The 27,135-nt window shown below is 25.7% G+C and overlaps 1 protein-coding gene across 1 annotated transcript in view; it reads left to right on the top strand.

Moving 5' to 3' along the window:
- LOC112601341 (transmembrane and TPR repeat-containing protein 1-like) overlaps window positions 1–25,757 on the top strand; it is a 103,255-nt gene extending 77,498 nt beyond the window's left edge. Inside the window, exons 14-15 of the mRNA XM_025348913.1 lie at window positions 1,726–1,903; window positions 25,544–25,757. Of these exons, the coding sequence (XP_025204698.1) occupies window positions 1,726–1,903; window positions 25,544–25,582 (217 nt within the window). The 3' untranslated portion in view covers window positions 25,583–25,757. The remainder of the gene's footprint in view (window positions 1–1,725; window positions 1,904–25,543) is intronic.
- Window positions 25,758–27,135: the final 1,378 nt, after the last annotated feature.

Here is a 27,135-nt window from a genome sequence, read left to right as displayed (position 1 = left end):
AATATAAAAAAAAATTAAATTCCAAATTTTAAAATTGTTAGTTAATTATTTTATAGCTTGAAATAAAAAATTAATTTACATACAAAAAAAAAGTTTTACTTGTATCGTTTTAAAAATTTTACAATTTAAAATTTACCTACTTGTTAGGTTAGGTAATGAAATATGAGGGACACTTATAATAATAGGATTTTGATCTACGTGAATGTTATTGGTAGATGTGGGAAGTACGTCTGTATTTTCCACACATTCTACAGGCCAATCCATAATATCATCGAAACAATTATTATCAGTATTATAATTTGGTACATCAAACTCACTGAAAAAATGTTCTTCGTCCTCTTCTTGGTCAGAAAATTCAGACCCAGAAGGTATAGACATTTCGTCTTCATCCATTTCAAAATCCAACAAATCCGCAATAGTATGTTCATTTAATTTAGACATTTTCACAAATTATTGAAAAAAAATATATATTTATGAGACCAAATAAACAATACTTTACTCGTACAACAACACAACGTACTGATAATAATGGAAACAATTTAAAATCCATAGATGAAATAAAAACAAAAATAAGACGCATGTAAAGACATGCAATAGTTTGTACGTAAATAGACAAAACGTCATAAAATTGATTGAAAAAATACATCCACCAAATCGGGCTGGCACCAAATGTTTCCATCAACAAATCTCGCTATAAAAATTCTTCCATTTACCAAAACCGGTTTTAATTAATATTATCTTAAACAAAAGTTATAAATCTATTCAGAAATATTTTTTTCGAAAAGTTTATTTGATTTTTATGTATGAAAAAAATTGTCTAAAGTGGATGACTTGTAGTAATTTTGGAAAGCTGTAGTCTTTCTGTTTTTAGTCATTTTCTACCAATTTTAAATATGACTAGCGCTACCTATACTAGTAAAATATAAACATTACTATGTTATCATAATGTAGAATGATATATGAAGACTGTTATAATTTAAGCTGATTTTTAATAAAAATAAATATATATGGCACCATTTGATGCCTCTATGCGGGAAGAGGTTAAATTGTTGTGTTATCCAAGTTGATAGGTATAGTAGGCCTGTATAATTGTGTAGTTGTTCATTTCTCATGAACCACGGGGCTTTTAGGGCTATTCTACCATTGTTTTTATTCTTATTCATTTGAAATTAACAGTATTATGATAATATATTAATTTTATTTAAAGTAAATTATTCTTTATATATCTTAGGAGAATATAACTTTTTAATACGTACAATTTATAGGAATTGTATATATGAGAATAATTAACTAAAATACAAAATTTAAAATGAGTCACATACAAAAAGCCGCAGCTTACAAAATTAGCCTCCCATGCAAAGCTCCATTAATAGTGCAATAAATTGTGTAACAACCTACATTTTTTTTTTTTTTTTAATGTTACGAGTCATTCGTAGCGTTTTAGCGTTTTAAGATAACAATATATATGTCTAAATAACCTAACCATCGAGTTTGCATATTTTGTATTTTACTGTTGTATTTAGTAGCATATTGCAAGGTTAGTTTCATTGGTATATACATAATATGTATATATATATATTATATTGTTCTGTTTCAACGGTGCAACGTACGGGGTGAAAGTGGGTTTTTCGTCGTAAATCTAATTTAACGTCATCTGCTTGCGGCGGAAAATACGCAAAAGCCTTAGTAATTATCAGTGGTCCGTCGACCTTTGTTGTGGTGCAGGTGGCAGTCGACGAGACGCAGACACTCGGTTCCCGGCGGCGGTCGGATCGTGTTCGCTGGCGATCTCTACGTCAAGGGATGGCAGCTGTACAAACAAGGCCAAACCACAGCACCCCTACCTTCGACTGGCGAGCCGCCACGACGACGCAACGCCGATGGCAAAATGTCAATGTGCAACGTATGTTTAACCTATTATGACCATACAAATTATTACATATACGTGCGTAGTCACTATAAGCAGTGGTAGAAATGGTGAATGGTGGTTAAGGGGCATCATTCCTCATGCTTTCTTAATTTTTCATCCTTCTCCTCATACCCAATTTTGTTTCCACGCAACCCTTTCTCTAAAAAATTATAACATACTTATCATTGTAGTGTTTGTGAAAACAATTGTGCAAATAAATTGATTTATCAGTAAATAATTTAATGGAACTAAAGAATTATTTATCGTAATTTTACTTATAAATATTTGTTGTCTACTAAAAAGTCACAGCTGATTCATAATAACTTAAAAAAAATATTTAATATAGAATATATTTGCTATAACAGTTTTTATTTAAATCGTTGTTTTACCTCATGATTTTGTTGAGTTAACACTAAAAAAAAAAAAAAAAAAATAATAATAATAAAAAAATTGTAGAAATGAATATTTTATTTGCAGGATTTAGTTTAACAATACATTTACACTTATATTATTTTCTTAAAAAGTATTAACGTTCTTGAAGATAAATTTTTTGCATAATTATATTTCATTACAAAAACAAGTATATTTATTTTTCCGTTTCTATTTTTTAAGTTTTTATTTTATTTTTAGTGTCTAGAAACTGAATATTTTTCTGATAATATAAATATATTATAATTTGTATTCAAAAAAATTGTATAATTTTAAATTATTACTACTTTACGAAAATGTAATTCTACAAAGTTCTTTTAGAAACAATTTGTTTTTACTTTTAAACAATCGTCAGTTAAATTTAATATTTAAGTTATAAATATCAACAAACGTGATCAATACAACTTAAAATTGTGGAGATTAAAAAAAAAAAAAAAACAGCATGTGACAGTATATACGTATTATACGTAATAGTTATCATAAAACCTATACATACTAGATACTAGAATATTCAAAAACTAATATATCTTAATAAAAATATAATATATCGCAATAGTACTTAGCATATCGATCACCATCATTGATGATACCATAGTCTATAATTTTATTGAATCACATACTGAAGTATAATGAATCAATATATCTATAAAATAATGCAATATAAATATTTGATGAAAACTACTTATCATCAAATTATTCAAGTAATAATGTAGTGTCCTAGTAAAATTTAAATATTTAACAATTTTTTTTATTATTATTATTTGTATTTCCTCACTATTAAGTATTACACGGTAACTCAATATTTTGGTATAATTCCGTTCAAATAGTAATTTAAAATCTGATAACCTCTGTATTGTAGGAATTAACGCATTTGAAAAAAATACATTTTCGAGATGTTAATTATTTATTTATTTATTTTGAAAAAAAAAATAATTCTAGAGAGTCTAGTATTATATATCTTTGATTGTTGTATACTTATACAGTTATACACATATAAAATACGGATTGTATTCTAAGCTTAATAATATTAATTCAAACATACAGAATATAATATTAACGGGCAATTTACCCTTTACATATTTATATATTATAACTATTATTATTTATAATATGCAAAAGATAATTACGTATTTTATTTGTAATATTAAAATCGTTGCTGTGGCTTGGCGTGGCGCGTTGGCTGCTTCCAGTTGCGGAATGCCACTGGGAGTAAGTAACGGCCACAGCTACTAGCTCTCGGATGGGTGACCATTCGGGATCATAGTGGTTAAAAACCTTGCCACACATACACGTGTTTGCTATCAACCGTATCAATCGTAAAAAATACAACCTACCGAACCAACCTTACTTAAAAAAAAAAAAAAAAAAACCCAATGGCCTTAGTAGCCGCGGGTCAACTAAATAAAAAAAAAAAAAAAAAAATCGTTGTAATTTATCTCGGTTATTCATAAATAAAGTTGTTATATTTAATTATTTTACTGGTTATATCTATGACGCTATGTTGTACTCGTTTTTTATTTCGGAAATCCTACATCGATTAACATTTATTATTATAATTTATTGTTTTGGCTTAAAAAAAAAAATAAGCTTTTCGTACCTACATCATAATAGTACAGCTCGTTGTCGTTCTAAATACGATAATGTGATAAAAAAAAAAAAGAAAAAAAAGGAACATCAGCGAGAATTTGAAAGTACGCCCACTTCTTCATGTATACTACGAGTAACATAATATACCAGCGATTAAAGATTGGATTTAACGAGCTAGCTTTTTTTAAACCGGAGTTAATTTAAACTTTTTTTTTTTAATTTTAACGAGCTATTTTTTAATTATTTGCTTCTAAAAAAATAAACGAGTTTTGTTTAAAAAGTTTATTTAATATTTAATCAAGTGAATTCATTTTTTGTCGCTTTAACTTTATTATCCTCCTTACCATACCGATAAAAAGTTATCATCTTAAATTATGCAATTACACTGTTTCCTTTGTCAACATATGATTCAAAGTTCAAATAATATTTTAATATGTTAAGGCATCGTATTGTACTTCAACGATATAATTGTTAATTGAGTTGATGTATTTAAATTAATATATTCGTTTAAGATAGTTAAGTTTCGCGTAGTCATAATGTAGCATAATTATAATTATAAGTTAATGATTTTTTTTTGCTAACAAAAGATCTGCAAGTGTTTTAGTGTCGTTTTCTTTGGTATTAATTAAGTGAATTATACATCACAACATTCATTTTAACGTAATTCTACTCAATGTACAGCCAAAAAACTATTAAAATAAAACGATTACAAATCAGTATCATCACAATTTTTTTCAATACGAATTGGAAGGGTTCGTGCACAGTGTTATTTTCTCATTAATCAACATGGATCAGTAATAGCGTTTTGTGACATGTACTGAAAATTACGAGTATAATATCTATACGTCAATAATATTTAAAAATTTACTTTGCCTTTAAATTTTTTAAGTATTAATTCTATATTACGTCACTTACTTTGAAACTTAAGGTACTTATAAGCATTAAATTAATTATAGTTCATGGGGTTCTATACTATCACCATAATTGAAATTCGAGTTTAATTATTGAGGTTTATATTTTATACCTAATACCTTTATGTTCTCAATTGAAAAAAAAAATTATAATTGTATAACAACTTCAAATTTTTCTCTTACGTAAATTACAATTTATATTATATCAGATTTTTTAAACAATAGCAAGTGGTGATCGTTTATGAAAAATAAAAGAAATAAAGACATTTTTTATAGTCAAAATATTTACTAATTTTAATAATAAAATCTAAATATTATTGTTTTAAAATATTTGAATGGATTTGAATAAATAGAGGGGTAAAAGAGCTAAGTTCACACAAATTTCTTGATCTAGTGACTTACCCATACATGTGTTTATTTACTATCGAGTACCTTGAAATTATCGTAAATATGAATAGATACAACAGATACAATAGGTATCTGATAATATTTCTGAGCATGTTTACCATAATATTATTACGTGATATATTTTATCGCACTTGGCTCAATTATATTTTTTGTTCACTGGCTATTGTTAAGTTAATTAATCCAACATACAAGTTTTATATAATTGTCGTTATTATATTATTTTTTGTACTTACAGCAAAATATGGGAGTTAATTTTTTTTGGCCAATGTAGTATAAACGGAATAGGTATTATTATGCATGTCGGTATCGTACACTATATATTATTATACATTTAGACCCAACTGCAGATACCGCTGTAACGAACCGTAACGTTTGTGTCCGCATGTCTGAAAAATTATGCGACAAGCCCTTTAACGCCACCGTGAATAGGAGCTTCTGTGCGAGCGTGCGTGTTATGTGTATGTTGTGACGATGCTTGACGTACCTATATTCCTCGTACACCGTGTATAGTACACTGTAATAAATAGAATAAAATAATAATTTATAAACAAGTCACGTGAAATAAAAAAAAAAAATGTGATATTACATGTGCTAACATCTAAACAGAATGACGTGGAAAAATAATATACATAAAATACAACAAAACACTATCATGATTACATGACATAAAAATGTGTTTTAACTGTATAATTATTATATGGATGTATGATTATTGCAAACAAATTGTAATCGAAGCCAGTGGAAAAATCGTGGTGGCAAAGGGAGCGCTATCTCCCCTGCAATTTTAAAACAAATAAATGTATCATTTGTCTCCCGCAGATATACATTCAGTATAAATGTTTGAAACTTCTGAACTAAATAATAAAAGTATTTAATTTAATATACTTATAAAATAAAAAAAGAATGTTTCCTCAAATTGTTGCATAAAGTACTGTTTCGCGTTTTTCTTTTTATATAAAATGTTGATATATTGTTAACGTTATCGCATCATCTGGATTACAATAATAACATGAAAATATAATTTAATTAATTATGATTACAAAATTATGACCACATGGTTTTTTTTTTTTTAGACAAGATAATATACGAGTAGTACGTGTTTTTAATGAGCACTTGTGTATTTAATTTTACTTAACAATATAGGGTACTTTTATTTTTTTGTTTTTTTTTGTAAGTCTTTAAATGAGATTTAATACTTTTCTAAAAACAAACAATTAGGCTATAGTTCAGATTTTAGTTTATTTTGTTCCCTAATAATTTTAGCCACTGTTTGAAGAATTATCATTTTTATGACTGATAGTTTTTATGTAGGTACTACGCGTATATAATTAGTAATTTCTAATATAATATTATAATTGTATGCTTTCATACGTATATTCCTGCTGGATTTTTGAAAGAGAACCAATAACACAAATTAGAAAAACGTATTAAACATTGTGTTTTTTTCCGTACGGATGATTCATAATGTGTCTATACCATAATGTTGTATGGTCGACCTTCAAACATTTATACGTCTGTGTCTGAACATAATAATATTATAAAACGATGACCCAGCGAATTCGTATTATACCTTAACATTATTATTGTTATACATATTTATATCATTTATCAATAAAAAATTCAATTCTTTTTTAATAGAATTCCTAAGGGAAATAAATAGTATTATAGTTTATTGAATTGCATTAATTTTCAGTTTTTGATTTGCAACCAATACGGGATTTTTTTACTCCAATATTTCCTACGTTCTTCGTAATTTTTATTCCCAAATGATAGGAAGCACTGCATATTTAACAAAATAAAAATATAATATTTTATTCTCAAATATTTTTTTACTGTTATATAATTCCTGAAATTTCCTATGTTAATGATAATTATGAATACAAATATTATATTAACGCATTGTTTTTAGCGTAATACATGTCTTTATTATAATAGTTCCTAAAATATGTTTGCCACAGGTTATATAATTATTATATTGTATATAGAAATTTTAAATTTCTAATACATGTTTGTAAATTTCCAATTAATAGTAAGAATTATTCTCTTCATATATACTATAAACGATAAATCTGTCGTTATCTAGTATAAATTATAGTAATTTATTTATTAGAACAAAGTATTCTTCTTAAAATCCTCGTGGATTAAATATTTAAACAATTAAAATCAGAAACGATATTTGTTCCTGGGATCGTAGTATTTCATACTTAACAATTTAACAATGTAGATATACCTATAACACAGACATAAATATCTACCTTCTTATGCTATACTTGTATCTTATGACTAATACAAACAGTTTTTTAAGTAAAATATTTCAAGGAAACTAGACTTTAGCTATTATAGAGCTTAAAATTTAACTACAAAAATTTGTTTTTAAATGTAATAAGCAATCAGATTATTTTCGTATTGTGTACACAATATTAAACTAAAATAAACATCTAAGTTTCTTGTGTTTGATTCAATGTAGTAACAATCAATACAGCGTTAAATTTTACAATTTTTAAAGTACGATTTTGAGTAATTTTTTTAGTGAAAACTTAAAATGTTAAAAATAATGTAATTGTAATATATATATATACAAACTGAAATTATATTTTTTACTAAGCACAAATAAATTCATTATGATTATTTTACAATTTTAGATGTTCCAATAAAAAATGTCATTAAGATTAATATTATAATATATAATATTTATCAAAAACAAGGAAAATATAGTATACTTAATGAGAAAATTAGGACAAAACGCATTATTAATAAATGTTTTGTAATTTTTATTGGTATTATTCTCATGCAATAGCTTATTAAGCTACTTTTAACCGTTTTAAACAAATATGATTTTTTTTTTTCTAAACATCGTCAAGTATATCAAAAAAATATATATCAAATTATTAATTTCCATTTTGATAAACTACAACTGTTTAATAATATAGATATCACTACAAAGAAATATACTAGAATTTATTATGAATTAATGGATGGAATCAGTCGATTGAAAAATCTAAATCATCCTAAAAATCTAAAACTTTTATAAAAATTAAATGTAATTTCATAGAGTCTAGATTAATAGAGTTCTATGGGTTCTTATAATCTACACCAATATTATAAATTAATTTTTAATTGTCATTCTATATATTATATTAAATCCAAATCTGTAATAAAACGTGATACTTAGCATTTTTTGAACAAATTTCTCAAAATTTTGATTTCTAAAAGTAATAAAATAATTTATGTTTATTAACTACAACCATCATTATATTATTTCTAAACATCCTTGTAGTATCAATTGAAAATTAAAAATATTATTAAATTATCCATTTACAACAATGGCATCGAAAATACATCCCTTGATAGATTTTATTTTATGATTTTCAAAACAATTGATTAATAATTTTAGTACTTATGCTAAGAAAAAAAATCTACACTGATTAATGATTATACAAAACTATACACTTATCAAAAATAAAACGCAGATATATTATACTATATTATACATACTATTCATTACTACGATATGCTAATATTCATTATTGTAAATAAAATGTATTTCAATAAAAGAATCATATCGTGATTTTACTTTTTGCATTTATGTGCATTTGGAAAATGTAGATAGTCTGTTACCACTTCTACTTGAATAATTATAAAACCCAAGTCTCCCAAAAGGTTGAACATCTCTAGTTCAGATGTGTTACATTCATTAGTTAATAAATTTAAGTTATTGTTATTGTTATTTTTTTTTACCTTTTAAAATAAACTACAATAAACAAAAAAAAAAAACAAATTAAAAAAATACCCGAACCGTAACTAAAATGTTTTTATATTTACTAAATTATTATTTATTGTTTAAATAACAAAATTAAATATTCCTGGATTTAATCTATTTTGAACAAATTAAATTTTAAAATAAATTTTTATTTGTTCTTGTTTTAGTTATAAAATAAATCAAATTTGGTATCTCAACTTCTTTATTATGAAAACTAATGTCAATATATTTATTGAATTTGTTTCAATTTACGTACACGTAAAGCAATCATCCGATATAAGGTTTAAATAAGAAGGGTCTATATTTAAGTATAGTTTCAAAAAATATAATATGAATACAAACTTTTTAACATAGGAAAAAAATATTTTGTAGTCATATATTGATGTTCAACACTGTTTACGTGCTTTGCTTAACTAAAATCGTTAGAAAATTTAGTTTTCTGAATATGTTGCTTATATTGCTATTTCTGGGTAGAATTTGAATCACAATATTACTTTGTTAGCATTGTATCGTTGGGTACGGACTACTAAACGTGAAATCAATAGCATTGCCAAAGAATTCATTAAACCATTTTATATGCATTTATACGAGTATAGTAAATTTTGATTTCGTCGATTCCTTGAAGAACATGTAATATGAAACCTAATCGTTCTTCTCTCACACCTTTCTATATAGTTGCAATAAATTAGAAATGATGAAATTCAATACCAATTACAGTCTAGGTTTGATTTCAATACTAAAGTCGTCATTTTTTCTTCAGAATGTCATAAAAAAACCTATATATTTATTATTTGCTAACGATGTGTAACCTCATTACTGGATTACATTCAAATTGTATACTTGAGTAATTTGTACTTATACATACAAAATTATAAACGTTATTCTGAATAGTATGTTAGGCATCTATAACCTATTATTATTATTATTATTTTCTTTTTTTGTATTTAATAAATATTTTTTTTATTGCAATCTTTTGGCATCATTATTGTTCCTCTTTTGTATCTTGTATATTTTTATTGTATTTTTGAGCGTAGTATTATATGAATTGCCTTTAACTAAACTAAAAAACAATAAAACGTCTTTGATCACGTTATCTCAACTATTATAATAGCAGTAGAATTGCTATAATCTTAAAATGTCTTTTTTGATATTTTCCAGTCATATAATAGTCAAACGTGAACTAATTTAGTCCAAATTTAAAGTTTTCGTTTTAGTTAATGAATATTTATAATGTTGAGTCTAGGTATGCTTTATTGTAATAAATATAAAAAATTAAAAATGTTTCTTTATAATGAAAAATATAAAATTATTATCAAAGTCTTCAAAAATATTTAAAAAAATAATCTCAAGCCTAAACCTATTTATATACAAAAATAAATTTTAATTTAAACACTGAGTTATAATATACTAATTTTTTTTTATTTTAACTATAGCTATATTTCAAAATCCGTTTCGTTTAATTATTATTACAATAATTGTAAATTATGTGTTTAAAATGTGGTTATTTAGTATTACACGATAAGCCCATCCATTAATATAACTTCAATTTACTAGGATAATTATTTAAATAGAAAACATGAGCTTTGTTTTTCGATTAAAATGTCATTCGCCTGAGATGGAATGTATAGAAAAAATGAAAAACGGGGTGTTTGCGGCAGTCCCTAAGATTGGGTAGAAGAAATGTATAGAACATTTTTACCAAATTTTACATAATTATAATTGAGATGTCTTTGTAGAGAGTATGATTTGAGAAATTTAACACTACTCAAGAAATTTTTTGAAATAAATAGATTTTATTAATTTTAGTTTAAAAGTAGTTCTTGTTACCAGATTTTATCAAAGACTAGAAATAAATTTTAAATGCACATGTAATTTTTCTAGTTTTTTTAATTATTATTCACTTTTTTATATTACAAATAATCTTAAGGAGATAGAAAATAAAAATACTAATTATTAGGACTATTCAAAAGCCATTGGCTTATTTTAGCGGTATTCATATACAAACTAAACATCACTTAATTTATGCAAATTCATATATAATGTACATTATTTTCATTTAATTAATAATTCGTTCATTTTATTTTTTCACAGTAGTTAATTTTCTTTTTTTTTAGACTCAATCCAATTATAGGATTAAAATGCATAATATGAACAAATGTAATTATAATTTACAAAATCCATTATATTTGCTTACTTTTTATTGTCAAAGTGCAATTATATTGTATAATATTGACAGTTTAGAAAAAAAAATCTAATGAACAAATTAAACAATACATAATACTTTAATATACTACTATAATGATTTTATAAAAAAGCAATGTCTGTTTTATTATTTCTGCAAACGCATAAAAATACCTTAATACTCATGGTTGAAAAATACTTTATAGATAATTGTAATAACAAATAAATGATTTTGCGTTTTAGCTTTAACATAACCAATTATTACTGTATTATGATTTACTATCAATAAATAAGAATAATTTGCTTATTGTAAATTATAAAACTGAACAAGGAAAACTTTTTAATCAATATTATTATGCAAAAAAATCAAAAATTACCGATTGTCACAGCCATTAATCTTATTTATTTTAGAAATATTTGTTCATTAAAATCCGATTGTATTTTAACGTTAAATAACATGAATAAAAATAAAAATATCACATACATGAAAATTTAATGTATGAAAATGTAATATTAAAATTAAATCATTGTAGTTCCGTGTTTATTAAATAAAAAAATGAATTAAAACCAAATATATTTACATTTCATTACTAAAGATAATATTCTATAATAATATGTGAAATATATTAGAATTAATATTTAAGCATCAAATTTTACAATGGTAAATATATATATATGTATATATACACAACTATAATACTTCTAGTTGATATCATAGCCGTAAAATATTATTCGATTTAAAGCTAGATAATAAAGTTTTCGCTAATATTCCATTGATCTTTGTTTTTATTTCGATTTAAAGTTTCCATATAACTTTAAACTAATGTACATTTTTGGGTTCACTTTCAAAATATTCATTGCCCGTATATTATCTTATTTTTTTTTTCAATCTCCTAGCAATTTATTCGAGTACTCTGAGTGTCTGGTGGTTAATTGAGTGACGTGTTTTCATCCAAATCCAAGAGAATATTATTATTTTTATAATTGCAATGTATGGAGCTTAAAAAAAAAAAAAAATGAATAAGATAAAATTTAATTCAATATAACATTATACCACTATAAATATATTTATATATTGTATAACAAACATGAAATGAATTAATGTAGTAATAAATACGAACACAATTGCAGATGTTTGCTATAATATCACACCAGAGAATGACAAATATATTGTGCCCTTATTATATTAATATGCAGTTCCATTAAAATCGTTGTCTTCTTTAATGAAAAAAACAACGTTCCATTTTCATAATTTCCTTCATAAAGGATTTGTTATTTAATACAAGTATTAAAACTGATCAATTTATCACCTACCCTCAGTGTATTTTTTAATTATGCATTTATTCAAATTATGATTTTTAAATTTTTTAGTACACTTTGAACCATATTTTTAAATACTTGTATTATTTAAAAGAAAATAAAGGAATATTGAGTGGTAGTAAAAACTTTTTTTAAATGGAAACCTCCCTTTTTTATTATAAATATTATTAATATGATGGTTTTTATTTTACATAATTTAAATTTAAATTTAAACTAATATTTGGTAAGCAACTAACAATTTGTTATGCTTTGATACAACCTTTAAATGCCATTAAAAAATAATAATAATAATAATAAACACTAGTTGGTAAATCACTCTGGTGTATATTAAAAAATATGGTATTTATGACGTTCATTAAATTTGCAAAAAAAAAAACAACTATTCAAAAACTCATTATAGAGCGCACTTAACAAAATTCGCTTGTTTCAAGGTATCTCTAAGATAATTTCGTATTGTCTTGGTGAATAAATTTTGAAAGACTTTATCATGACATTCTTGTACGTGAAAACCATATAGGTATATATCGTTTACTTAGGAAATAATTTTAAAGAGAAAAAAAATAACGGTTTTACATCGAAACTAAATACCATTTGAAATACGAGTATATTGTGAATGTATACTAATGCAGTAGGTATTGTATTATTTTATACAGGCACTGCACATACTGTGTTATATTAACAGACGCCTCTATTTGACTTCGTTATTATTATTAACAACACTTTCCGAGTTTTCGAATTTATTAACACGACATACGATACGAATAGAATAAATTTAACGTCACCCATATATATATATATTATGATAATATAATCCATACCTACCAATTTATCTACAACGTGTATTTTCGCTTTTCATTTTTTCAGTTTATCCAAAGACAATATGCTTAATATCTTATTTTATTTTCTAATTGGAGTAAAATATTTAATTCATAAGTGTTTTGTTATTATTCTTATTATTCTTATTATTTTTTTTTTTTTTTTTTTTTATAACAATATTGGTGGTAGGTACCTACTTTGGGTTCTTATCGCAAAAAACAAGTTTAGGCGCGTGGGCTAAGTGTGAGACCATTATACGCTCGGGGCACCTTCATTAAATATCCTCGCCATAAATTCGATAAATAATGGTCTATTTTTTATCTTTTTATCAAAGGCCATCGTGCACGTGGACCGTTCTTAAAAGTGTAAAGGAAATCCGTCCTAATTGTTATCACAGCGAAAATGGTTTTTAATTTACATCGCTACGCTATTTTTAACGCATTTTGTCGTTGTTTTTATAAAAATGGTATTTTGTATATTTTCTGAGTTATAGTTTTATACTATCTATACGATAATGTCATTGTAATAATTTATAAACACTTATTCCCCAGAAAAGAGAATACATGAGTTCATTGTAATATGAATATTATTATTTTTATTATTCTCCATTACTAAATATCTAAATAAATATTATATAAAAAGCAAGTCACTACGAAATCTACCGTTATTAAGAGAGTCTCGCGTTATCATATGGATGAAAACGTATACGAGTACTCTTCTTGTGTGAAAAATGTCTATTTCAGAGATATTTTTGTGTCGGGAGTTGTCTGATAACAAATATTTTTACTAATATTGTTTCGAACGATACTGTATGTTGTATATTATTATTATGTTTTCAAACTTCAGTGGGTAAAATACGTGACCTAGACAAAATGTCACATCAAGATGCTATTTACATCGGGGTGTAGGAATAGCCAGGCGCGTCCAAAAACCATTTGAAATTAAAATTTACGACCACTGCCACTGCCGCCCCAAAGCCCAGAGCAGAAATTGACATCGAATGGGAGGGACACACAAAATGCGTGTTATTCGCCTACAATGCAATTTCTGTTATAGTACTATATACGGCTTGTCGGAACAGAGCCGAACGTAACCGGAACTACCGTTTTATTACTATATATGTGTATGTATATATACATGGGTGTGTATAATGTATAATATATCGAATTTGGACTGTAAAATGAATATAAACGCGAATATAAATACTGCTATAAGCATTCGTGCTATTATTATTATTATTATTTTTTTTTTAAATAAATTTAACACAATGATTCAGTTATGCATATAATTTATACTTACATCAAGTTAATTAGAAACGACACTCTTAATTTTTTTTAAACTTTAAATTATTAAACTTAATTAAAAAATATGATATTTATATTTCGAATTTTGTTAAAATTTGAATTTTATCAAATAAATATAAATTGAGGTTTAATTTTTATCCAACTCATCATTAACGTATATGCATATTATAATTTTAGTTGAGTAAGACTTTAAGTCTCATAATTTTTATTCTTAAAAATTACTATTTCAATTACATAATACAAAATCACTTTAGTTCAGATTAACAAAATCTTATTATGAATATTTATTTAATTATTAAAAAATACATAAAATACCATATTATATATTCGATAAATTAATTATATTTTAACTTTGTAAATAATTGTTCAATGTAACTGTGTAATTTGATTATTTCTATTTTAATTATGAAAAAAGCTCAACTGTTATTGTTTTATGTAGAGAATCATTTTTTTAAATTCAAAATTATTATTTTCATTATAATAATATTATAATAATAGGATGCACGTATAATATAACCTGAAATATCTTCTATGATCCCGAAGTTTTGACTATTCAAAGGCGGTCGAAATAATAAAAAAAATGTATTAAATATAATATGGATATAAGTAATATTATAAAAAGACCTAGGATTATATTACAAATCAAAAGCCATAAACGTCTTCAGTGGTCTGCTCAAACATTTTCCATCCCACGGGATCTCTGAGAAATGTGGTTAAAAAGAAAAGGGTCCATGTAGAATACTGCTTTGCAGATTGTAGTAAAATTTCGCGAGTAAACATTTTTACAATTCGATAGACTTAAAAACGAGGTCTTCAAAATATCATGTTCAAGTAATGTAAAGAAAAATGTTATCCAAAAGATACAAATATAGAATGAAAGTACAAAAAAAATAAATAGTATCTGAATACAAATTATATAAAATATTAAAGAACACTACGGGAATGTAAAAAAAGCTTTATTCGTGTAGCTTCGCTATAAATTATTTACTAAATTTTTTAACTTTTATTTTATCGCTTACTTAATTGTTGTAAGTATGATAAGAATATTCAATGATTGCTGTATATGATTATTGTAAATTGTATTAAACGCATTACATAATTTTCAACACATTTAAATAATTAATTTAAAAAAATGCACAATTTATATGGCCTACATAAATAATAACCATCATTGTATTCTAAATTAATTTTAACGTATTACTAATAAAAAATTATAAGTTTAAAGAAATAATCGACAATAACAATTTAATTTAATATGTATACGCATTTATCGTGTAAAATATAAATGTTTAATGTATAAAATGTAAATATCCTTAGAAATATTAACTGTATCTGTACAGAAACGTTCGCAATTATATTTTAATATTAAATTAAAGTTTAACACTCCAACCTAACCTATTCAACGAAGAGTAGCATTTGATATCTAATATACAGCATAATATTTTCTCTATTTTTTTTTTTTTTAAATTATCTATCTAATCGTTTTAATAAAAACGTATATTTTATATCATTAAAACTGCATAATTGGCCGTTAATAAAGTTATGTAATCAAAAATAAAATAAAATAAATTACACGTTTACATAAAAAGTATTCATTAATTATTCAAAGTGCTCATGATTTACAAAATTAACCTGTATAAATGATATCGTTCTGTGCTCGTATTCATTGTTATTATGGTTATTGAGATTGGACAGTTAGTTTATTATCTACTATCTAGGTAACAGAATGCCCCGATAATGACTATCGGTTCGATATTACCGATACGCCCTCGTTTCTTTTCCCCATTCCCGATATCCTCTTGTAATTACAGTCTACCGTCAAGTAAGAGTTGCGCTATAAATAGAAAATAAGCAGCGTTTTCCATTTCACAATTTTCCGGTTACATATTTATTATTTTATGAGGTACTTCTATAAGCAATTATAATTATTTCCAAGTTAATTTGATTTTACTAAAAAAAAATGTATATCAGTTAAACGTACGGATAATTATTGTAGTTCAATATATATCCAAGCAAGTTACAGCAATTGTTTTTTCTTTCTTTTTTTTTTTCTAACTGATTCTTGCGAATAACGTGCTTTGCGCAATAATGTCAGTTACACTATAATGATGATAGAAATCTACAGTGAAAACATTCGTTGTGTATGAATGTGAGTAGTCAGACAGATGACTAAATAACAATACATTTTTCGTTTTTAAGGAATACTCGTCCAATCCGATCGTACGCGGTTCGTGCACCGTTTTAGTGTCATTAATTTTATCACTGGTGCGGCTGAGAGTCCTTGGCCGGTGGCATGTCAGTTATTTATGTCTTCTCGCGTTTTCCTCACGTAATCAGGTTTGCTGCGCTGCGATGGTAGGGAAAAAAAATAAAAGAAAAGCGTAAAATGTCAAGCAATAACCTTCAAATTGAACGAGTATTCCCTTTTCGAAAATTTTCCTTATCCCCTCTGCTTCTCTTCCATTACCTATATAAATCAAAATTACGTAGTACACGACATACACCGTGCATACATACACACATAAACGTATTAACTGACACGACCACCGAGTTTCGTGATGTAATACTATGCAAACGGAATTTTTATTATCCCAGATACTCGTGAACAAAATCTTCGGACATTGCAATTCTCCGTTTCGCTAACATAACCTAACCGACTCTACTCGTGGCATAGTATAAAAAATTGTATACATGACAAAATACATATTCCGCTCCCTGTCTCACTACCTTTTGCACAAGCCCTGTACCACAGTAATAATATTTCCCCTTTGCTTTCAAGGGTTTATATTTTTATTTTTTTTTTACGAGGGTAAGTCCACTGCAGTTGTTGAATACTGATGGCGTTTTTAAGGCGCATCAGTGTTGACGGGTTGCAAGGGGCGATGTGTCCGAGCTTTGAATATTGACACAAGTACCTACTATAATACCTGTGCGCGTGACGTGAATTTTACGGTCAAACGCTAATGTAACTACTGAGATTTTTTCCTTGCCTCCCCTCCATACGCATATATAATATAAACTACCCCTTCTATACCCAAATGCCTCCTCTTGCACCAACTCTATCACACCTGTTATTCCGGGCGTAACACTTCTAGTCGAAGAATAAAAACAATTACCTGAAAATTGATAACTTATTTAGGCTTAAAACTGTAACTAGTAATTTAAAGTCATATGTTATCTAATCTAATAAGTGCTTAATCCTCTGATCTGTAGATCATGTCTTGATTATTGGAAATTACTGTGTAAAATGATATATGGCCCGGAATCTGTCCATTAAAATTATAACTACCCAACAGTTTTATGACCAACATCCAAATCATCAAAGTTTCAAAAACATCATTGAAAGAAAAATAACATATAAATTAAGAAAATAAACTAAAAAAAAAAAATTAATATGTGAAACAAATTTAAAAGAAAAAACGCAATAAATTTCATACTCAAATTAAGCTTACAATAGAAAAAAAATGAATTAGTCGCATAAAAATAAAAATAATCATTAAATAAATTTTGCAGACTGTATGTTAACCTTCTCACGGTGTTCTCTGATTAACATTAATGGGATTTGAATTAGTATAATATGCAAATGTATGAAAAAAAAATATTATGGGACCAAACATGCTATTAAAAAGGGAAATATTACGACCAAAAATGTTCTGTTTTTCCAACCGTGTTACCACCATTATTCTTTAACTCATATTTCCGATAGTCATCTTACGTGTAAAAGTATTATAGTATTTTATATTATAATTAGATGACTTTGCTTAACAGTAACTTAACACATAAGCTTAGATTTAAAAAATCGACGTTAAAATCGTGATTAAGATCTATTAACTACAAATTCCTATCAGACATTTATACAGGATCAAAAACTACTTTGATATAGTTTATATAATATGTAATATTATATTTAATTGTATCACATGTTTTTTTTTTTTTTTTTAATAAGCTACTTCCCTAAATACCGTAAAGACAGACGTTAAATAGTATTTATAGTATGCTAACTGTATTTACCATAACATACCATTATAACAATAAATTTTGTAGTTTATTTCTTATCGAGTACACCTATGATTATGTTATATATTTTTAATTTGAATCTTAATTTAATTTTAAATTACTTATATGATAATCAGTTAAGTGTGTAACCTATTTACGTTGCGATTAAGATACTTCATATAATTCATATTTTACAGTGTATAAATAAATATATTGTGCTAAAAATAAGTTTTATACATAACAAGTTATAATATAAATGTATGTGTGTATTTATAGACTTAAAATTATCTTGACACCTTTTTACAAAATTTATATTCATAGTTTAAAGTGTATAGTTTTGAGCGTAATAAATTACTCTAAAATATTGTCCTATATATAAAAAAAAAACTAGTTTAAAACATTAATAATAATGGATACTTTGAAGGTTTGATGGTTAAATCGTTAATTATATTCAGATACGATCACTTTAAACATACTGAAAGTCTTATACTAACATTTAAAAAAATAATATGAAAAAGTTTAAAGTTCAATAATACAAACTCAACAGCTCAACAATTATCTTAGTTCTTCAAAAAAATTTTTTTTTTTTATGAATAATGTCCTTTTGCAACATAAATATATTACATACTCAAGTAAGCGGAAAAAAAATAAATTATGAAACTAATAAAGTGCAAAGCTATTAAAAGCATAAGATTTCATTTGTAGCAAGAAATTGTAATTGAAAACGTTTTTAATGTAAAAACAATTTCTTAGAAGATTACCAAACACGTGTTATTTCTGTGTCATTGTTATCGTTATTATTGTTATTATTATTATTATTAAAGTATACATAATTTTTTGCTGCTACTTTAGCTCAGGTCTCTTCCTTCCGACCTTTTTCACTATTAACAACGAGAAATATGGCTGTAAAAGGATTAAAGGACACGATTTATAGGGGCTACGCGGAGCAGCCGCCTACGTTGTTAAAAATGAATTATGGGAATAAGGTTCGTAATGAATATATGAAAGAAGAGAGAGAAAAAACTATTTTATATTACCTGAAGCTGCCCTATTTAATAATATCCTCCTGCGCGTACATGTACACTGCATACGTATACAGTCCCGTCAAAAGCGTATATTGTTATGTTTTTAACATATACGGATGAATCATTCGTTCATTGTTTTAGGTATTTTTCATTGGTTTTTTTTTTTTTACACTCTTGAAAAAAGTTTTACGGATAAACCTGTTTTAGTCAGAACGGGAGAGTTTTACAGTGTTATATGTTACTTAAACTACAATAAAAATACCTTTAATAACTCTCAATACGTATAGTATAGATTTGTGTAACTAAAACTCTGTCAGAGACACGTACCTACTTAGTTTAATATTAGATGTATGCGTACTGCGTACATATTAGATATTCTATATAGGTACAACAGTTTCCACTTATATTTTAAGCGTAGTGATGCTAATAAATCTGAAATACATACAATCGACTAAAATCGGATTTAATATGAAATAATACACGACTGTGGTGTTTGGTACATATGTATATATATATATATCATATATGATATACGTATATATTGTTGGTACTTACAAATATCTACCTTTATATTATATTATGCTCCCGAACGCTTTTTGAAATCGGCTTATCTGAATTGTTTTACTTATTTTATTTACTCTTAATCCTAACAAAACTAAAATTCTACTCCAAAACTTTTAAAATATTCTGTTGTGTTTTTGCTGTCTTATTTATATCTGATGACCAAAATGTGTATGAAAGAGTATTACGGAGGACTTAATCACGCCAAACAATCATGGATTTAGGTTTATCAATCACTGTTTATCCTTATTCGTCAAAACACGTTTGGATGGTTCTCAATATACGTAGAATCTATACAAAATCAGTGTATTCGTTGCACCCGGAAGTAGCAACGCGTATACCACCCTATATACTACATCCGGCCTACAACTCGCGTGAAAAGTTCTAAATACATGGTAGCGGATACATGTATAATATGCAGCGACGGTGCTATAACGCTGAAATCTGAAATGCGTGTTTGTATAGACTACACCAAAAGCGGGCTAAGTGAAAAGTCTTGTAAGTGGTCGAAGTATATATTATATCATATGTACATACGGAAACAATGCCCCCCCTAAATAACATCAACGAAGCCGTATGAGCTATATCGTTATAAACCACCCCATCAAGCTTTTTTTGTATACTTTGCCCTCAAAGATATACTGTGTACACTATGATTCTTTTATCGTAAACTGCGTAACACCATTAGAAATATATAAAATATATTTAATTTCTTTCAATTTTAAGAATATATACCACAGACAACAAAAGAAAACTTAAAATATAATAATCTCATAAAGATTAGAAAATAACATATATTTCTCAAAATATAACCCAGTTAAACTAACTATAATTACCCTTATTATATGTCACATATTTTAACTTGTAAGTTGTAAATAGTAATTTTAGTGATTTTGGTATTAATCTCAATGAAAAACAGGATGAGTACAGTCTGGCGGTACTATTTTGGTCTAAATAATTGTGCAGAAAAAATAAAATATAATGTATACTGTTAATCCATTCACAATCATCGATAATCTTATATAATATAAGAGTAATAGTAACATAAATTATTTTATTATTAACAACACAATAACACATAGTACACATATTTATTAAAAAAATAGATCTATTAATAGCTATTACATTGTTATATCGAATGTCGTATAAAACACCAACCATTTAATAAAACACATACAAAAATAAAAATATAAAATTTGGGCTTAAATTTTTGAATAATATTTAAATTTAGTTATAAAATTTGAATATAACAATTTCTCCTTAACAATCTTATTTATTTAAAAAGCAATAATCAAAAGAGCTTTAAACTATTCACTACTGCGTTTAATATTATGCTTTATACTTAATCAATTTTTAACTAATATTTAGACTAATTTTAAGCTACTTAAGCTATTTTCATACAACAAACCTATTTTTGTTGTTCCTTGGTATATGATATTAACTTATAAATTTATATAACCAATTTTTTAGTCATTTTATAATAATTAGCAATATGGTATAACTAATAACTATAATATATTATATCATAGCTATAACTATATGTTATATGATGTTTTTGGGGAAGAATAGTTAAAAATACTATACTAAATTGTAACTAAAATAAAAATAAATTATTTTGATAGTCATATAAATAAATTATAAAATATATTTATTTTTTAGAAATTGAGATTAATACAAATAATACAAATGTTTCTAATCAGAATCGTTTTTCTCATTCAAAAATATTTAAACTTTACACATCTGTTACAGCGACCTGAATTCAATATTATACACTCAAAACCTATTATACTCTATAAAATAGTACGAATACCTTAGTGGTTTTTTTTTTTTTTTCATTAACTATTCAAAATATATATATATATACTCGTAGTTTAGTTGCTGTAAATTGAATTTACTATCTTGAGCAAATACATACACTGAAGAGTTTCAAGTGATAAGAAATTCTAAAATTTATGTAGAAGATATTAATATTTATAAATGCGCCCTTCCTTTGTATAATAGTGGAAATCCGAGATTTTTCGTAAATATAATTTTATTTCTGCCGTAAAATTGTCTCATACTTTAGTAATATTATTACAAAATCAATATTCCTGTGTGCGCGGCGCATTTTATATAGATCGTCATGATGTGGTAGCCTATGCCCGTCCATTGCGTCTGTGTAATTTCGTCGCAATGCGTACCCACTGCTGCGGATAGACGAAATAAATCCGCGATGAAAGGTTAGAAAATTGGTTGACCGCAAGGAAGTGATTTAATTATCGCAGTTTTCTAATACAAAGTAATGTCAGTAGTATGATGTACAAAGGAATACTTCTAAGTATGAAAAGATGATTCAAATCCTCGTTCTTTATCAAATCAATTTATAATTATTATTTTTTGTCAAGCTAACCAATTAATGCATGATGTACATTATATGTATTATGTATACATTCTAAGTACTGATTTAATCTTTTAAAATGTCCGATATTATAAATTATTTAACATTAATTAACTATGGGCTGTTTGATAATTTATTGTCAACGATAATTCTCTTTCGACAGCAAAAGCATGATTAAAAACGCTATTATTTTTTTCTTATAATTTGCATCGTTTTTAAGTATAAAAGAGAAAAATGGGTTTGTTTATTTTTTCAACAAATAGTGTATATTATTATAGAAATATCGGGTACCAATTACTAGGTACGTGTTTATGTTATAATAAATAATATAAATTAACTATTATAGTGTAATAAAAAAGAAAAACACATTTTTATTTTTTATTTTTCAAGCACATAAGATGGAAAATTGTAACCTCCTCAGTACGCAAACATTTCTCGGAAGTAGCAAGAGAAACACATTAAATGTCGTCTTGACAAATTATAAAAAGTATTCGGTCTTTTGCATCCTTATTTAATCTAAACCACCCCTCCCCATCAGGTAGACAGACGATTTTTAATTAACCAATGACAATGCAAGCAAATCTCATCCTCAACGCTAGAAACTATTTTATATGCGTTAAGTTTTCATCACAGCAACACGTCTTGTATTGTATTGTATTGTTATACTCGATTTACAAAATAAAATATCAAAGAAAATCGTAAATCATCAAGAACAGCTCAAGTATGTTTGTAACAATAAACATTTGTTCTTGAAATGATCGTATTTTATTGTCAATTATATCATAATAATTAATATTAAATTTGCATGCTTCTTACAGTAAAAAATATTTGAAATATATGTAATTATAATATCGTTTTTTGAACTCGTGTAAACCTATATTATAATTTAGTATTAAATTGTAACTGCATTGAAAATTACATGTTGACACAATTCTGGAAACAATCGGTTATATAGTTCATTATAAAGCTACGAAGACTAAAATAATAATTATTTATTTACAATGACGCCATTTTATGTACCTGAAATAAAAACATACTTTTTTTTTGTTATACGAAATGTGCAATTATACACGCAATGTTAGTCCTGGTACCAAGTATTTATTTTTTTAGTTAGACAGTACACATACACCTCTTTCTGCTGCTATCCAATAAAAATATTTATTAAGGTTGTATGTAATTAAATAAGTTAAACGTAGAAATTAATTTTTAACAATAATATTAATTCTAAGAATTGAATCAGGTATAATAAAAAAAATGGCGAATATATTAAGAAAATTAAATTGATTGTAACTAAAACAGTTGCTCCGTTGTCGTCGCATAATTTTAAATTACGGATTTTATTTTGTTTACTGTATAAATATCAATATACCACCAGTAAACCACTAAATATGCTGCACAGTCGTTTATACGTTATTATTGTCGTGATGAATATTATTAATATTATTCCCATATTAGATTTGTTTTCCTACACTTCAGTGCACCTAAATCACCCATACAATACGCCGGTCAACTGCTATGAATAATATCATTATTAATCAACAAATATATAGTGTTTCATGCACTCTTAAAATAGTTAAACCGCTAAAAAAAATATTACTATCTTAATATTTTATTACTACGGTAATTTTCACAATGGTAGAGAAGTAAGTTGATCAATTACCTACTTGATATAACAATAAAATTTAAAAACAAAATCAGTTACAATAGTCAAAAAATGTTGGCAAGATATGGAAAAATTATATTATACCACGGTAAAAAAAAATAAAATAATATCCCTGCTCAAAATAAATTATTAAGTGAAACCACATTCATAATTTTTTCAAAACTGATTTTTTTTTTCTGTTATTTTATTTTTTTTTAATTTAATTAATTATTTACTAAAATTTTTAATCTACAGTTTTTCTATTTACTTTGTTATTTATTAAGCTAAAGGAGTAATTATTTATAAAAATGTTATGTGTTTTTTTTTTTTTTATTCAGCTATTTAAGAATTTAAAAGTTTCATAAATTGAATTATTTTCTCTCTTATACAATTTATTACCCGAGTGAAATTTACATGTTAAAATGGTAAATGTATAATATTTTGTATAAATTGGTATTATATAATACGAACTTGTCACTCGTATTGTATTTATGTATAATTCCTATTTTGATTGAAAGGTATCGATTTTATGAAACAATATGCGCGATTTCTATTATAATGTACAATGTGTATAATAATATGCTTATATTACACTCAATTCGCGGACACTATCGGATATCCGTAGTGACAGCTTGTATTGTTATCATTATTGTTATTATTATATTATTATTATATTGGCGTACGATAACGCGTGTGTCTAATAATATAATATTCATACCGAAGATAAAATTTTTCAGAACTCGACAGTTACCCCGTCTATAATACCAATGTCGTTAAAATTATTAACGTGTAAACGATATTGTACAAAATTCTAAAAGTATTATGTTATCGTCTACATCGATATAAACACTTTATTTGCACATTATCTTGCACTACCAAATGTCAGTTATATATTGTTAACTTTTTTTATTTAAATATTTCTCAATTTGGCAAAATATATTAAGTTCTTATTAAAATAATCGACCTTTTTGTCACATATTTCACAATCGCAAGGTGGTTTATTTTTGCAGACATTATTAATTTACAACCAATAAAACAAGAAAACGTTGTTTCAGCAATAAATGTACCCGACTCGAAATAGATAAATCTCCCTCCTACATATATTTTGATATAATAGAGAACGCATATTGAAATTCTTATATTTGTCCATGTCCTATTATGCACAAAATTTACTCTAAATCAATAAACTTATAGCTAATGTTGTTGCAAAAGTGCAACTGTAAACATTTTTTCAACACCACACGAACACATTTTGCGGTGTTTATAATTTTATTGTAGTAATGATTTTTATTTATATATTTTTTGTCACTGTTACAGGGTGTACAACTATCCCACGTGATGATTCCGGGAAAGTGACATTGGATTAATGAAAAACACATAGAAAAAATATTATCTTCAATTGGTTGATGGTAAAAAAACAGTCGACCAAGACTGTGGACGAGAAAAGGGCATACGGAATAAAATAAACGTTCATTAAATATTTCTAACATTTATATTTATATATTATCCTATAATATTATATAAATAAAACAACTGTAGCCGACTTAAAAAAAAAAAAATAAAAAATAATAATAATAATATTAATAATATAACTTATGTTATAAAAAAAAAAAAAAAAAATTATAATAATTGTATACTGAAATAATATTTATTATGGATTTGTATAATAATATAGTGATTTTATTTGTATAAAATTGAAATTTGCTACCGAATAAATCGCATTATGACTCTCTAAGTTCACAGCAGCCCTCGTACTCTACCACTACACTCCTCCAACAAATACTTCTACTGTCGACACCAGTCGCCGAGCACGAGAAGTTAAAAACAAATACAGTTGAGACAAGGAGATCTACTGATAATGGAAATGTAACTCAATCTTAACAAGAAACGTGTTTACTTAAGTCTGATGCGCGCATGTGAAGTTCTGATATTATACAAAGCGTATCATGGCCTCTCTTAACGGGGAAAACAGTGATATCCTCTTTATGTCGAAAACAACACGACTGAATCATTTTTCTCTCTTTTCCACATACAATACAAAATAAAACGAAAATCATTTTTTTTTCTCTCCAACAGATTAATTTTCAAAATTAGTATCTGTACCGTCTTGTAAACATTTGATTTCGTATTATTTCGCTTACAATATAAATTAAAAACATAAATAAATAAATCCGCACATTGCGGTAATACCGATCGTCGTATTTTTCATTTTTTTAAATGTATTTTAGTATTTAGACTATTATTGTTTTCCAGACACGAGATTCATCGGTCTTTTGCGCGCCTTGAATAAATACTCGTAACTATACGGCGATACGTCAACATATTAAAATCTATTATTTACAGGACGATTTTTTTACAAACGAAAAAAGTATTTTATCAGTCAATTTTTTATTAGCACTCGTATGTATTTTCTACAAAGAAAAAAAAAACCAATTATTGTTTGGGCGTATATTGATTCCACTGTGCATTAAAAATGTAATATACAAATAATATTATAAATTATAAACTATAAAAATGTTGGTATAATTTGTTGTATAACAATCGACCTATATTATCATTTTTAAATATATATATATATATATAAAATATACATATAATGTATAGGTATATTTTAAATAAATTATGCTTAATAATATTACCAATCTATTATGTTCCAAACTCATTGTATTAATGCACTTGTATCATACAAATCATAATTACATAGGTATTTAAAATTAATTATACATTTTATTATTACATAATATTATATACTAATATATTGTTTAACATTATGACTTATATCATAAAAACAAATTATTTTAATATGAAAATCTAATAAAATATAAGTTCAGTCCAAAACGTATACTATTTTGATTTTCTTCTATTTTTATGAATTTAAGACTGCAGACTCTATAGGTAGATTATGCAAT

The sequence above is a fragment of the Melanaphis sacchari genome, unplaced genomic scaffold (genome assembly GCF_002803265.2).
Source record: "Melanaphis sacchari strain LSU unplaced genomic scaffold, SCAv2.0 Contig77_pilon_pilon, whole genome shotgun sequence".
Lineage (NCBI taxonomy): Eukaryota > Metazoa > Arthropoda > Insecta > Hemiptera > Aphididae > Melanaphis > Melanaphis sacchari.
The sequence above is the reverse complement of the archived record's forward strand: the minus strand, read 5'-3'. Positions and strand labels throughout refer to the sequence as shown.